Source organism: Falco rusticolus, chromosome Z (assembly GCF_015220075.1).
Source record: "Falco rusticolus isolate bFalRus1 chromosome Z, bFalRus1.pri, whole genome shotgun sequence".
NCBI lineage: Eukaryota > Metazoa > Chordata > Aves > Falconiformes > Falconidae > Falco > Falco rusticolus.
Genome location: NC_051210.1, coordinates 74,614,543 through 74,631,356, shown reverse-complemented (window position 1 = coordinate 74,631,356; position 16,814 = coordinate 74,614,543). Strand labels below are relative to the sequence as shown.

General features: G+C 44.0%; 1 protein-coding gene across 3 annotated transcripts in view; it reads left to right on the top strand.

The window, feature by feature from the left end:
* DNAI1 (dynein axonemal intermediate chain 1) overlaps positions 1 to 16,814 on the top strand; it is a 152,209-nt gene that overhangs the window by 61,907 nt on the left and 73,488 nt on the right. For all 3 annotated transcript variants that reach the window (XM_037374567.1, XM_037374565.1, XM_037374568.1), the window contains one exon: positions 13,621 to 13,868. In XM_037374567.1, coding sequence (XP_037230464.1) covers positions 13,621 to 13,868 — 248 coding nt within the window. The remainder of the gene's footprint in view (positions 1 to 13,620; positions 13,869 to 16,814) is intronic.

Below are 16,814 nucleotides of genomic sequence, written 5' to 3'. Positions count from 1 at the left end.
CAGAGGGGGCAGGATCTCTGCCTGTCTGTTTCAGTTACTTCAATGGTCTCTGTTGCTGTGGTGTCCAAATTCCTTTATGTCTTAACTGTCTGTGTCTTCCCAGATGAGATCAGGCAATGCTGCTTCCATTCTTACTGATGAAAAAGCCAAACCAAGGGACCCACAGAAGACAGGATGTATCCAGAGCTGCATTCGTCTCAGATCCCATAGGACAGTCCTAGAAACAAGAGGCTGTATTCCAGCAGTTCCCACAGAGGGGCAGTGACTATAGAGTTTTTCTCAGAGAGATTATTCAACTTGGAATTCTGCTTTTCCAGTCTGGCGCCATACCACCATCATTCTGTTTTGGAGAGCCCCTTACTTGTCCCAGCCACCCTCTGATCCTGCAAAGAGCAAGAAGCTTGCCAAGTCATCTGTTCTGTCTTTGCTGGCTAGTATGCGGTTAGAAAGCTGGGTCACCAGACAGCTTTAAAGACCTAGTTCTCCTTAGATTTAATTTAAGAACTCCTAATTCTATAGATCGAGTGTTACAGGCATGTAATATCACTGTCAGTACTCTAAGACAACAGTGCCGTTTAAAGGATTGTTTTTTCAGCCAGATCAGGAAGCACAGGCTCATTGGGGTTAGAACATAGAGGAGGGAAGAAAAAAAGGCAGAGGGAAGGACAGACCAGCGTTTTAGCAGCAACCCATGGTTAGATTGTTTTGTGTCAGTCATGACACTGGACTTGAAAATATTTTCCTATCTCAATGTACACTCTAAAAACCAGCTAAATCTGGAAGAGCAGTTGAAGAAGTGGATCTGAAGAGGTCTGATGTGGGATGCTGTATGCATTCACATACTAGAGAGTAGCAGGAGGGAGGTGTTGCTTTTGTGTATGATTCTGGTAAGACCTTTGCTAGAATGTTGTAATAAGCTATTAACAGTTCAGTTTTCAAAACAGATTTTAAAATTGAAAAAGGTTTAGAGACAAGCCACAGTATGACCTATGTTTGGAAACTACTTTACAGTGAAATACTTAAGCAGTTCAACTTAGCTTATTAAGGAGAAGTTTTAGTAGTGATTTGATTACTGTCCATTAGTTACTTGAAGGGAAAGGAAGGAGATATCTTACAGAACAGCTCTTTCATCTCACTTTTTCATCTAGGACAGAATCTAGCAACTTGAAGTAGAATACAGAGGTCTCAGAAAGCTGGAAATAAATTGAATTTTTAATGGTGGAAGTAATTAAGCATAGGAACAAATATTCATCACAATGATCTCTTTTGGCCTTAGAATTTAAAAATCTGAATTGTGCTCATTCATTAATTCTAGCAATATGTAAGTTGCTTTGAAAGCTCCTGAAGTTAGATAGCTTGTCATTATTCCTGGGGCAGAATGGTACAAAGAAATTGTATAAAGCCCCATTAAAGACTTTTTCTTCAAAGACTTCTCTGTCTTTTGTTCTGGAGATGAGTGAGGACCATTTTTCAACAGAGTAGATCGGTAAAAACCTTAAGGAAATCTATCTAATTTAATGTTTTCATTAGAGTTGAAACCTCTGAGATGCCCACACTCTTCTTAGCTTCTTTGGTTTCTTGCTGCTGCAAAACAAGAGCACATATTCTTCAATATAACATTTTTCTCTGCTGATCCCCACTTAGAGAACTCAGTCATAGTTTTCAGTTCTCCATTTCATGTTTGGTAGTACTTGCTAGGCTGCCAAACTGTTAGAGCATACTCAGGAATATCTAGATGCTAACCTTAACTGACTCATATTATAGGGCACTTCAGGTTAAGATTCTATCAGGAATACTTTAAAAATACTTTAAAAATTCTGGCCATTGAAGAATAAGAGCAGACCAGATTTTCAGTTTTTAAAAACTTCTTACACCAGAACAGTATAAAAACCTCTAGACATTTTGTGGTAGGGGGGGTTGTTGTTTTTTTGGAGGATTTTTTTTATTTTTCTGAGTTCTGTATGTTTTGTTCTCAAGTATGTCACATTACTGTAATATATGTGAGAGAGGATAAAATTGAGTTTTAGGACATTGTAGGATGAAGTCAACTATAGAAGGTAGGAAAAAATTATTCAGAAATGCTTAAATCTCTGTGTCAGTGAGGAATCTAAGTGGTGGATCATGTAACTAGCTTTGAGTTGCATCTTCAGCAACTGCTCTACACTTCTGTTTTCCTGGCTATCACATAAGGAGAATACAACTTTCTTATGTGAAAAACTTGAGGTTTATTCTGCATTTAGGACTGCATAATCTAGGCATCCTTAATTTTTCAAGATTATCATACTGGAGTTAGATCATTGCTAAATTTTAGCAAGTGACTGTTATTGGAAAGAGTTTTGCCTGTCTTAAAATAAAGGCAGCAGGTATTCCTCCAAGAGCTATTGCCAGCTCATTCAGTCCTAAGTTATTGTCATTAGAGTCCTCCAGGTATAAGAGAGCTGACTGGGATTCGTTGACATTCCCCAGCTCCTCCCATCAAATGGTGCCTGATGAAGTGGTTTCCAACACTGTGTAAAAGATCTTCACAGAGGGACAGGTGTATCAGCTTTTCTATTGTTTGGCAAGTTCTTAAAAGAGAAGCCAGTACAGTAGATTATCAAGATGCTGATACTGTGGATTGTGGATGCCAAAGATTTTGAAGTTTGGAGAAGATTGGCTTAGACTTCCTGGGCACCCTTGGTGCTGTATGACTGTATTTTTGTGTCCAAGCTGTACGACTGTGCTCGGAAGAACATGGTCACCACAGCAAAACACTAAGAGCTGTTTGTCACATGGTAACATGATGTTGGCTCTCTGGAGTGTCCGAGTGCTTTGCTGTGTTCAGTTTCCCGGGCAGTTTAGCTTTGTCTTGCCCAGGGCCAGATGCATCCCCTTCATGTAGAGGGGAGATGCCCAGGTGCACCCTATTCCCCATCTTGGCTCACACAGAACAGGAGGGTGATGGTTTCAAGCGGCACATACTTCCTAGATGCTATGCAGTTCCAGGCTTCTTCCTCTGCTGCAGAGATGCTGCAGGGCAGCCAGACTGCCCAGCAGCAGCTTGGCTGGTGCGGACAGAAGGTAATGGGGACCTAAAATCCCTTTCAGCTCTCACAGTGAGTGTGTGGTGTTGACCAGGCTTGTAGTCTAGTTTGGTTTATGTAGTGGTTGGCTTGCCAGAGCTGGGCACCTGCAGAGCGGCTGTCACTAGGGAAAGGTGGAAGTTTCTTCTTATCTGTATAAATACCTGATGGGAGGGAATAACAAAACCAGAGCTGGAATATTCTCAATGGTATCAAGTGAAAGGACAAAAAACAATGGACATGAACTGAGATGGAGAAGAGTCCCTTTAAACATAAGGTGGAACTTCTTCAGTGTGAGGATGGCTGAGCAATGGAACCGTACTTCCACAGCCTAGAGAGAATGTGGAGATATCTTCTTGGAGATACTAAAAACCTGACTTTAGCTGACTCTGTTTTAAGCAGGGGTTATTGGACTAGATGATCTCCAGAGATGCCTTCCAGCATCAGCTACTCTGTGATTCTTTTCTTTCTTTTTCATCCTTTATCCATCATATCTAAGTGTGAGCCAAAATTTGGCCCATGGTTTGCATAGATACTTGATGCTTTATGTGAGCCTTTTGGACCAGTTCCATTCCCTTGTAACAGCAAGTTGATGTTTGAAAATTTAATTCTGAAGGATCCTCTTTTTGCCATAACTGCCTTTCCCCCCTGCTTTTGTTATATGACCAAAGGATTGAAAGCTATTGCTTTGTTGCTATATACATTGAGATCTGACTTTATTTGAGACTAAAAAATACAAAAGTTATTTCAGTTCTCATTCAGTATTTTTAGAAAACTAATAGTTTTTCTCTGAAATCTACTTCTAGTACCTCTTGAAAACTGCTTATACTAACCACCAATCATATGCTTCACATATCTGCTTGAGATGCACAATATTTCATGTACTAAAAATAAAAGCAAGCCAAAACCCCCCAAATTACTGTAAGAAGTACTGAATATCTGGCGTATATTCCAGTGTTACACAAAGAGGAATGCTGAAATATACCGTCCAGATTTAATGATCAGTAGGTGGCTGCACAGGGGAATGGGAAAAGGACCATTAGGGACCTGGGAGATGCTTAACCACAAATTAGTAGGGGCCTAGATGGTATTCTAGAAGACATATCACTGGTTTTATGCCCTGTTTTTATACACTTCCCTAAGCATTTGAAGTTAGCGACTGCTGCATGGGATAGGGGCATGTGTCTGAGCCGTAGTGGCTGCTCTTAATATTCATTGTTCTTGAAGTACATGCCTGTGCAAAATTGACTGCAGGTTGGCCTGTTTGTGTAACCCTGCTTCTTCTTTGCTTCTCAATCAAATATGGGTCTTCTGCCAAATGTCTTCAAAAAAGTTCTCTGAGATGTAGCACTATTTCTAATTGCCTATTCCATGGTCTGGACTGTATATATCCATCTCATCAATTATCTGTCTGCTTTCAAGAAGCTGCAGAACCATCATAAAACTCTTAATGTTCCTTTTCTTTAATCATGGAATACATATGCATCTCCTGCAGTGTGTGCATCCCCCTCAGAGCTTTTCAGGTCAGGAATACTGAGATACTGGCAGCCTGGCTTGTTTGCAGTAACAGCAGGCTGGTGTGATTATCCAAAAGCAGCACATTTATAGACGTCCATTTGTTGCGTGATCCTGGGGATTTCTAAACGACGTGTGCCTCCTGGAAGCCTCCGACTTGGCCACTTGATGGCACTCTTAAATATTTAGTTGGTTGCAAATGCTATCAAGTATGCCAGTTTCTTAGAACAGGGGTAGAGGAAGCAGCCTCAGGTATTAAATAGTGAAACACTATCAAGATTGCAGCTTAAGCCAACCAAAATAAGAAAGGCAGGAGCAAGAGTTCAGGTGGTTGTGCTGACTGCTGCCAGATGTGTAATGGAAGGATTAGCACTCATCCAGATTCCCAGCTCCAGAGTGCTTTACAAAGACAAGTTCTTCCTCCTGGGTGTTGCAGCTGCGAAGTGTCCTCTGCTCCCTGTTTTCTAAGGAGGTATGGGAGCAAGTTATGCAAGATTGTTAGTCTGTCTAGCTGCGGGTCAAAACATAAATGTATTCCTGAAAACAACTGCTTTGACCTTCTTGATATACAAAACTTTTATAGCCCCCATTGATCACCTTTCCCTCCCTCATCTGTGATGTGTATCTTTAGAAGTGCTGTAAGAAGCACAGAGGGAAAGGGTTAAGATCATTGTAGCTGGTCTTAACACAGCAAGATCCAGAATACAGATCTCCCTGTTGCTAGTCTTGTACCTTTGTGGTACAAGAAAAAGATACGAACTCTCTCTCCATTGGATTTGAGTATCTTCAGAGTGTAAGTTAGCATTCATAATATATGGGCAGTTTTACAATTTACTATTTACATTGTAGAACCAAGCCCTTATGAATATCTTATTTAAAAAAGAAAATTCAAAAAATTGTAGTGCCTGCTAAACCTATCATGCAAAACTCTGATCAGAATGGGTAAACTCTGGTTTTACCTATAGCATTGCAAACTCAGTCCAGTCGCACATTCCTTCCCTATTCCACCTACTTGCCTTTATGTGAACCAGGAGAGAGCTGAACTGCAAGCCGGATCCTCCTGCAGTTTTCAGGAAGGTGCTACATCTTTTCATCCAGTTCTCCCCTGTTTTTTTCTGCTTCTGAGCCTTTGCTCTTGCATGCACTGACAAACAAGGCATTGTTCCAGGTGTTTCCTAACTTTCTTGTTTTTGTTGGCCCAGCTGCCTGTGGTCTTTCTTGCATTACTTTGCCAGACTGTATTTTAGAGAAAGATGTAAATATACCTGACAGTTCATTTTCTTAAAGGCTGTTTGTACCTATCCATCCGTGATTCTCTGGTGTGTGTGTCTTGCCTCTGACACATGCAGAGCCGTGTGGTGGCTTTGCATGGCAAGGTTTCGGTAGCAGGAGTCTACAGGGGTGGCTTCTGTGAGAAGATGCCAGAAGTTTCACCCATGTCCCATGCAGCCCGTGCCAGCCAGCCCCAGGAGAGCCCTGCTGCTGGCCAAGGCTGGTGTGATCAGGGTCAGTGGTAGGTCGGTGGTAGTGCCTCCATGATAGTATATTAAGAAAGGGGGGGGGGGGGAGGGGCGGGGGGACACGACAGAAATCTGCACGAGTGGAAGAGAGGAGTGAGACTATGTCAGCTCTGTGGACACCAGGGTCAGTGGGGAAGAAAGAGGAGGAGGTGCTCCAGGCACTGGAGCAGAGGTTCCCCTGCAGCCCGTGGTGAAGACCATGGTGAGGCAGGCAGCCCATGGAGGTTAACAGTGGAACGGATATCCACCTGCAGGCAGTGGAGGACCTCACGCCAGAGCCAGTGGATGCTGTAGGAGGCTGTGGGACCCCTTGGGAAGCCCGTGCTGAAGCAGGTTTGCTGGCAGGACCTGTGGACCCGTGGGGGACCCACGCTGGAGTAGGCTGTTCCTGAAGGTCTGCACGGCATGGAAGGGATCCACACTGGAGCAGTGTGTGGAGAACTGCAGCGTGTGGGAAAGATTCATGTAGGAGAAGTTCATGGAGAACTGTCTCCCGTGGGAGGGACCCCACGCTGGAGTAGGAGAAGAGTGTGAGGAAGAAGGAGCAGCAGAAACAACGTGTGATGAACTGACCATAACCCCCATTCCCTGCTCCCCTGCGTCACTTGGGGGGAGGACGTAGAGAAATGGGGAATTAAGTTGGGCTTGGGAAGAGGGGAGGGGTGGGGGGTGGGGGAAACTGTTTTTTTCTGATTTGAGTGGTAAGAGGTTGAACTGATCTCCCTGCGTCAGGTGTATTTTGCCCATGATGGTAGTTGCTGAGTGATCTCCCTGTCCTTATCTTGACTGATGAGCCTTTTGATCTATTTTCTCTCCCCTGTCTAGTTGAGGAGGGGAGCAGTGCAGCAGCTTTGGTGGGCACATGGCATTCAGGCAGGGTCAACCCACCACAAGCAGTTATTAGGACTGCAACATGGCCTCAGGACATGCATAAATTACAGCCTGCCTCATCATCTGTCAGTTTTGTCTTTTCTAAAATGTCTAAAAGACTTAGAAGTCCTGTTTATTCCCCTCTCCTATCCAAACCACAAGTTCTGTGCTTCCCAAACAGAGCCCCGTCTAACAACACTAACTTGATCAGGGGCATCAGGCATTAGTTCAGCAGGTGGTGAAAGGTGTCAAGCAGATTGTTAAATCTGACATTCAAACATCCGAATCATCACAAACCAAAATGATCTACGATTTTCCTCCACTGCACTGATGGGCTTGCTCAGAGCTTGCAGATCTTATAGTGTCAGCATTGCTGGAGGGTATGTATTTCCCTGGGATGGGAAGTACCCGTGCACACCGAGTTCAGACCAACGCAGGTGGTCTCTGCACGGGGTTCAACTTCCACTGGCAAATGTCAGAAAATCAATGACAGTGGGGTTATCATCTGAGACAGTGTCTCAGAGGGGGTCCTGTCAAGACCCATGGTGTCCCTGGAGCTAGGCATTTTTTCATTGGTCCTCTGGATGGAAATATAAACTCACACTAGATGAGAAGTGTGACTGATGAAAAGGCAGGTGGAGTTGTAAATCATGCTGGGAACAGGGCTGTCATACAGAATGATTAATCTTGTGGTAAGCTGGAATTATTCAAACCAAATGCATTTTAATGCAGCTAAATATAACATTATACCTCTCTAAACAAGGAGGAGTGCTGTGTTTTGGAAGGCAGCAACTCTATAAAAAAGAAAAAAAATGGTTTTTGTAGACAAGCAGTAAATTTGAGTTTCCAGTGTGGTATCTTGGCAAGAAGGGTGAACATGATACTGGAGTGCAAACATGGAGTCCTGAGTGGCAGGAGAGAGATGTTTCAGGCATTAGTGAGAATGACAGTGGAATATTATGTTTGGTTCTGGAACTAACATTTTTCAAAGCATGCAGAAAACCTGTAGATCAGTAAAGAGCCCCAAGCTGATTCAAGAGATGGAAACAATACTCTAGAGGTGAAGAGAGGACAATATCCAGTTGAAATTTGGCCTGTGAGTGAATTTTGTCTGGCCTGAGCAGAAGTCCTAGCCATGTGATGTCCTCCACATATCTGTGGAAAGTTTCTTAATATTCTTCTTTTCTTCACATCTGTTGAGAAGTGACTTTCTCTTTGCAGCTGTGAAGACAATGCCTTTGACTGGTGTGGCAAAGATTGTGTTGGCTCCAAGTTTTTGCTGCGCAGGCCTCTCTATGCTGGTGAAGATAAACAGGATTTTTGTGTTCAGGCTGTGAAGGTTGTCAGAAGTATACAAAAGGTGACTAGTGTTCAGTTTTGAAGTATCTTAATGAAGAGAAAACACTAGATATGAAAGAAGTCCCTCATCCAATCAAGATAGGCATAGTAGGAATTAACAGTGGGAAGCCAGATAAGTCAAATAAGGAATTAGGTCCAGCTTTTTAATCACTCAAAGCAATTAAACATTGAAACAAACTGCAAAATGGAACAGTGGCTTTTCTGTCTTTTGAGATCTTCAAATGAACCATGCATATACTAGCCAAAAACAAGTTATTGGGCTTAAAACAAGATATACCAGTAACACTTGTGAGCTGTGACATAGAGGAGGCCAGGCTTTCTGGCCTTGAGTTATGAAGTAATGAATTCTCAAAACATTTTCTTTTCTGGGAAGGGACTGTTCTGAAAGTTCAGCATTAGTCTTTTCCCTGCCCACAGTGTGGTTCACAGTCAGATCCATGGTGATAAGGGCTTGTATCAACACAGCAGTATACTTGAGTGCTTCTGGGCATTTTAGGGAATAGGAACATAGGGAATGGGTGTCAGTGATCCCGGCTTAAATCTCAGGGATCTGGGGATGGGGTCTCCATAAGCAGAGCCCTGTGAAGTCCCAGTTCTGCTCCCTAATCTTCTAGCTTGCTATAGTGTCTTTGGCATCCCCTCCACTGCTCTTTCTCATTCCCTTGGCTGTAAAAACAAATGCTGCAGATAGAGGCTTACAGGACCCTGAAGTGCTATACAGCTTTAAGTTGTTGTTGTTGTGCCCCAAGAGCCTTTGAAAACACATTCAGCACATGCCCAAACTCTCTGAGCTCCTGGGAAAGGTTTGTTCTTTCCTGATTTTTCTGAACTATTGGCATACAGCTAAGCTCGAAGTGCCAGCCATTTCCTTTCTTACAAGCACACCCATTCTGTGACCTAGGAAAGTGTGGAGTTAGCAGAGCTATTTAAATCAGCCAGGAGACAGTCTTGCTGAAGCAACACAAGCTCACCCAGCATGTTTCATAGTGGGATAGATTACCCCGAGTTCAGTGCCATGCTGCACAGGTTTTGCTCACTGATAGAAATTATTGAGAATTAATTAAGTTGTGACTTGCTCAGTCATCTGTCTGTGCTATGCAGACTATAGCACAGGCAAATTCTTAGGCTATGCCCAGGGTTTTGTAGACCTGGATAATAATAATTATAATTTGCTTGAAGAAAATTGCTGGCCTGCAGATAACCCTTTTTGTCTTCTACACTTCAAGTGTCTGAAAGGCAAGTAAACAGCTGAGCCATTTCTTTGGGTACCAAAAGTTTTGTCTTTGAAACTTACCTCTTCTCCCCAGAGGAGATTGCCTAACTGAGTGTAAAGCACAGCCAGCCCCTTCCCTTGGCTTCTTGGAAATCCAAACCTAAAAGATAGGGCTCCAGCCAGCAAGCTTATCACAGCACATGGGCGCATCTAGGAAAGGAGGGTAGATGCGCTTGCGCAGCTGTGATGCTCAGAAACAAGCAGCTGTTCACAACCGTGCTTCTCCATCTTGCTTCTTTTTTTAGATGGACTTTTGGAAGAGAAAGGGCAGATTTTAAGCAACAGTGCTTTCCCTTAGCATAGTGATTTGATGGTGTGAGCCATATCAGTGAGACTTGATTTATAGGAAGCCAGGTATCACAGGATCTAAGATGTAAGGCTGCATGCAGGGTTTGGGGTTTTAAATCCTCCAAAGATAAGGTAATTTGCCTGTTTATCACACAAGGAACTGTAGCATTGCCTTCTTGTGTAGTAAAAATATCTACTTTGAGTTGTGACTGTGGAGGGTCCCCACGTCAAGATTCACTGTGTGAATGCAGGACTTACCCTAAGCATTGTAGTTTCTCACCTGAGGATACAGTTGCATTGACCGTACTGGTTCAACCACTAAGCATTTTGGAGGAAATGGAGGAAAGCCATATGTGTCGTGATTTTTTTTGAAAACCGAAACTGAAAGATGCAAATAAAAATATTTTTTTGTACAGCAAACAAAACTTTTTGATCTGATATTGATTAAATTCAGCTAAGGAAAAACATAAATGAAAAATCTGTTAAAACAGACACTTAGTAAGCATCAGAATGAAATATTTAGATGCTTTTCAGGTTTTTATTTTGTGTGAACTAATTGGTGACACCACAGTGTTATTCTGAGGTACATTGCTACCACTAAGTTGTTATTTTTTCTGAAAAGGGTTTGGGTTGAATCTGTCCAGCTTTAAATGCAATTGGAGATTAATGTTTTAGACAGCAGTAATAGTTGGTTAGAAACCTATTTCTGATTGCATGTGATGCTTACAGGCTCAGTTCTCCACCAGAAAGCATGCTATCTGAATCTTTCATTAGCAAAACTTCTCTTCCCGCATACACTTGTTACATGTCAGGGTCTGAAATTCACCCTCTGCTCAGGTGAACACTAAGGATCTTCATGACATGCAACTCTTTCTAATTACAGCAATTCTTCCTCTGTTCATTCTCTTCTTGCTGTGTTGCTGCCTTGTGTCCTCCTGCAAAGTACATCTCCTGCTAGCACTGATTGTCAGAATAACAGTCTGATATCTCTAGTATCTCCAGCCTTTGTATCTCAGAAATAGACGCAGTTTGTACTCTGTGGGTCTGCATGGGGCAGATATTCTCTGCTCTTCCAGTGCATGCTGGTGGGTTCATGCAGTGCAGCACAGTAGTCTCAGATCTGAAGCTGCTGCTTTCCCCTCCAGCAGTTGGTGCCGCCATTGTCAGCTCTTGGGCCTGCACCCTTTGCTTTGCGATGTGCTCTGTGTGGTCTTCTAACACTGTTTCAGTGAGCTACCTGCATCGTGGGAGACCACCTGTGCAGAATTTGGGGCACACTGCAGTGCTCTGCTAGTTTTTATTGAAAAATACAATCCTTGCTCTTGAAAAGGCTATGCTTCAAACCTATACCACAGACAGGCTGCCGTGGGTATGTTCTGTCCTTACCATTCTGGAACACTGAATATCACTAATGAAATAAGCCCTTTTGTGTTTTTTTTTAATTTATTAAAGAACATGTTGGTACGTCACAGTTTGGTACTCTGGGTGAGAATTCACCCTTCATTGAAATGGATTTATATGCCTGCTCTCTGAAGGTTATTGTTTTACTGGGATTTATGTGCCATGCTTCAGCGTTAATTGTGGATTATTCTCATCACTTTGCCTTTCATCAGAAATAGGCTGTATTTTAGCAATCATATTGTCCAGACTTACGTGCAGTATTCACGTATCTGTGATTTAACCCACATCCATGATATTTCATAACATAAAGGACACAATGAGTAGTGTTCAGCTCTCGGATTAAGATGGGTTTAACAGCCAGTAGAAGGCTGGCCATTATGATCAGTGGAGCCCAGAGGGTGAATCAGCAGACCTAATATAGGGATCTTCTTTAAGGTGAGTTTTCTACACTCAGTGAAGTGGATTGATTGATTGACCTCTGCTGATGGCAGCAGAAGCTTAGACTCTGAGCGCACAGCCAGCCAGCCATATGTAGACCTGCATTTGGGTGTCTTAATCTGCAAACTGAGCCCTGTGTTTCACTCTGCCAGAGCTTCTTCCCAAGACCTTGCTTTATACCTGCCAGGCTGACCTCCAGATGGACTTGCTGAAGCTGCTGAGCTATTTTACCCAGTAAAGGCCTGCTCCATCATCTCTAATTGAGGAATCTGGCTGGCCTATGGTACTGCCAGATCAGTGGAGAGAAAAGCATCTTCAAAACACAGATCAGGTGTTTGGTGATTGAATCAACCTCTGAAGGAGTGTCTTCTCTGTCATCTGTGCAGGGAGCATGGGAACAGCTCTCTGAGGCCTCTCAGTGCAGTGCCAACTTATGGAAAAGTAATGTGCACCACAGACCTTTTGGAAATACACCTGGTTTGTTGTCACACTCCAGGAGAAATAAAAGCATGAAAGAGGTTGAATTCAAAGGCTTTCTAACCAGTTTGACTTCATAGTCCATTCTGCTGTGAGTCACTCTTGGTAGGTCATTTCCACAGCCTTCCCAAGTGTTTTTGCTCCTGAGGAGAGCAGGGATTCATCTTACCATGGCTGGACCTACACTTAATACCAGTTCAATGATGTTACTTGTCTAAGAACAAAGAGTTCTATGAATTCAAAGGACAGGGCAAATCTCTGATGGAGAAAGCACATTCACTGCATTTTCAGCTGGAATTCTAGAAATAAGCTTCCCCCTCTTTCAAAAAAAATATTAAAAATATTATTTGGCTTCAGATATGTTTAGAGTAGTGCCGGTATTAGAAATAAGGAGGCCATTCCCCATGCTTGGCCCCAATGTGCAGAAAAACATGTGAAAATAGATTTCCACAATCCAAATACAAATCAGCAGTAACAGTCTTGATACGTATTTCTTCACTGGTTCTTTGAATGTTCTCTATGTAACCCTGATAAATTTGAGGTAAGCAATGTCTGTAACTTTATGCTGATTTGGGACCAGTTTGCTGCCAGGGAGAGTTCTCTGAACTATTATCACTAGGGTACACATTTAGCAAGTCCTTATCCTGCAGGCTGATCAAAATGTTAAGGCAGGCAGGAAACACTTTTTAAAGGAGAGGACTGTTCTGGAAATAGGATGTATAGTGGGTACTTGAAGAACAGACAGCAGTAAATTTGTTCCGCATATACTGTGTGCCTGAGGGCATTTGGCAGTAAGAAAAAACACTTGGAGAGATGGCTAGGATACTTTCAGAGCATTGTTTTCATAGATTAGGAAAGCTCCTTTGCTTCTGGAGAGCTTATCTAAATCAACAGCTTTTCATCCCTTTTAAAGGAATTTGGAAATTGTTTTTCAGATGAGAAAAATCCTGAGATTTGCAGACAGTCAGGACATGATAAAAAAACCACAAAAGAAAGATGTCTGTAAGATCAAATATTGGCAATACAGAAATTTAAATGCTGGTATCTTTGTTCAGGCTGTGTTTCTGCAATGCAGAATGAAATCCTAGCCCAAAGAAGTTGTCCACAAGATTCTTTTTCCCTCTGCACTTTTCTTCCATGGCTTCCGAAGTCTCTTTCCTAGAAAAAACCCTGTAAAATCAGAAGTTTTTCTGCATAAGCACATTGTCCCCATGTCTTGGGGATGACATATCAATGGAGGAAAGGATGTTCAGATGTAGGCACACCAACATGACCATTTGGTCCTGTGACTGATGTCCTTCCCATGTGACTTTGCATTCAGGTGGATTTTAGGCATAGGTGAATACTGTCAGATTGTATGTCTCAGTAGCAGAGGATCCTGGAAACTGGTTTACCAGCAAAGCTTCTCCTTGTTTAGATGACTTCATGAAGCAAGGCCGGGGCATGCTCCTGTTCTACACCATGAAGAACCCCTCCTTCCCAGAGTATATCTTCAGCAGTGAGAGTGGCATCATGTGCTTGGACTTCCATAATGACCACCCTTACCTTGTGGCAGTGGGCTTCTATGACGGCAACGTGGCCATCTACAACCTGAAGAAGGCAACCTCCCAGCCCACCTACAAGAGTAGTGCTAAGTCAGGAAAGCACATGGAGCCAGTGTGGCAGGTAAGGGTGCTTTTCCTTTCCCCTAACTGGATTTTTAATTGGGCTGAGTTTGGGCATAGCCAGAAAAGTGCCATATGGGGAAAGGTGTTAGTTTAATACATATGTTAGCAATTGATTATTAAATTGTATTTCAAGCTAATTTTGAAATATGCAGAAAGGTAAAACAATTGCATGAATCCTTGGTCCTCAACAGGAACTAAACATGTGAGCAGAAGTTTACTATAAACAGTTATTTCTCCTCAGTTTTCGTTATTATAAGTGACTTCTGTTTGGGGAGGAACTAATTTCCTCTGTATATACCAACATGCAATGCTATTTATATTCCAAATACAAAATCACGGGGCAGCAAGTGATGGGTAGTGTATAAAATGCGTATATCAGCCCTAAAAGAGAGCTCTCTTCAGCACAATAAACCCAGGGTCAGCTGCCTGTGGAATTGGCTGCTACTGGGATTCAAGACACACTACCTTGTTGTTGACCTTGGAGTATTACAGCGAATTAAGAATTGTGATGTGCAGGTAATGCTCTTAAAGTAATGCCACTCTGACATCTGCCACAGAGAGTCACCAGATGGATGATCTTGTGAAGGACTGGGGTGAGTATGTTGCTACATGCAGCTCACTTCACAGTTATGTCTACAATGTAGTCTGAGTTATGAGTGGAGCACTGGAATGTATATGCACTTCTGATCTCTTTTACAGCAGTAAAAGTGTGGCAACACATATTTCAACATGGTTTGTATGAGTCTGTTGAGGTGCAGGGGTGTGTATTTGGCTTGCTAGACTGGGCTACAGGGGTTGCTGCTGTTAACTATAGCTGTCACTTAATTTAGGCTGCCTAATACAGGCATAAGTCTAGGCACACTGTCAGTGTTGCTTATACTTTGGCAAATGCCATGCATGGATTGTCCCCCAGCCATGGTTCCTTGTTATTGCATCTTCCAATAGAAGTCAAAGAAATCAAGGGATCCTGATAGGACTACAGATGAATGGGGAATATGCCAAGAGCAAGACTGGTACTTGCCATAAACAGAGAGATTATGCAAATGTAACATTTTAGAGAACACCTGAATTTTATATTTGCTGCTTGTCTGTCCAAAGTTTTTCCTCTAGCAAACATTTTTAGAACCATTTAATCATTTAGGTTGGAAAAGATGTATAAGATAATCAGATCCAACAGTTAACCCAGGACTGCCAAGTCCACCACTAAACCATAGCCCTAAGTACTGCACCTATGTGTTTTTTCAACACCTCCAGGGTTGGTGATTCCACCACCTCCCAGGCAGCCTGTCCCAACGCTCCACCACCCTGTCAGTGACAACGTTTTTCCCAACACCCAACCTAAACCTCCCCGGCACAGACCGAGGCCGTCTCCTCTTGCCCTGTCACTTGTCACCTGGGAGAAGAGACCGACCCCCCTGCCTACACCCTCCTGTCAGGCAGCTGCAGGGAGCCACAAGGTGCCCCCGAGCCTCCTCCTCTCCAGGCTGACCCCCCCCAGTTCCCCCAGCCGCTCCCCACCAGCCTTGTGCCCCAGCCCCGGCACCAGCCCCCTGCCCGTCTCTGGACACGCTGCAGCCCCTCTGCGTCCCCCTGGCAGTGAGGGGCCCAACCTGAACACAGGAGTCGAGGGGCGGCCTCGCCAGTGCCCAGTGCAGGGGGACAGCACTGCCCTGGCCCTGCTGGCCACGCTGTTCCCGGCACCAGCCAGGGTGCTGCTGGCCTCCTTGGCCACCTGGGCACACGGGGGGCTCATGCCCAGCCGGCTGCCGACCAGCCCCCCCAGGCCCTTTCCCCCCAGGCAGTTCCCAGCCCCCTGCCCCCAGCCCGCAGCGCTGCGGGGGCTGGTGTGACCCACGGGCAGGACCCGGCACTGAGCCTGGTTGACCCTCACACAACTGGCCTGGGCCCATCGCTCCAGCCTGCCCAGACCCCCCTGCAGAGCCTCCTGCCCTCCCGCAGATCAACGCTCCCCCCAGCTGGGGGTCACCTGTGAACTTGGTGAGGGTGTGCTAGATCCCCTCGTCCAGATCACTGATAAAGATACGGAACAGGACTGGCCCCAGCACCGAGCCCTGGGGAACACCACCTGTGACTGGCCACCAGCTGGATGTAGCTCCATTCCCCACCACTCTCTGGGCTCAGCCACCCAGCCAGCTGGTTACCCAGCAAAGATGCACCCCTCCAAGCCATGAGCGGCCAGTGTCTCCAGGAGAATGCTGTGGGAGACTGTGTGAAGGCTTTACTAAGGCCCAGGTATAGAAACTCTCACAGGTTAACAAAGAACCCTAGCCACAGGTTATTATCATAGTACAATGTGTCAAGCACACACACACACAGAACTCCAAGCTTCTTCCACTGCCATTTAGGTAAAAACCCTGACAAAATAGTAAGTCCTATGTGCAGCTTTTCATGGCCTTGCTTTGGCATGCTACAGGAAGTCAACAGTTGTTATTGCATACTGTAGACACCAGAATCCCAGATCGTTTGTGTCCCAGATAATATTGGGAAGGACAGAGTATGCTTAAGGGGTGTTAGTCGTGGCCTCATCCTTACAGACCAGAAGCAGGTATGTTCAGCAGTAGATTCATTTTATACAGGGGTTTTAGAGGTGGGTTTATGTGTACCATTTGGCAGCAATGTGGCTCAGAGGTGAAAAAAATCATTGGAACTCTAGGGAGATAGCTCTGAAAAGGAGAGAAACTACTTCATGGAATATGGGTAGATGAAGGTATGAGTAGACGCTGGCTCCTGCTTGTTTATTTCCCAAGGCTGAGTGTTGAGAATCATTATTCTTTGTTTTCTTCTGTAATAAAGTATCGATATTTTTAGTAAACTTTACAGTTTTTTACTTGCTATGAAACTAGTGAGCAAGGGTAGTAATAAGGTGATTGCACAGCAATCAGGAGAAGAGATTGTGCTTCTGTTGGAAAGACCTGAACAGTAG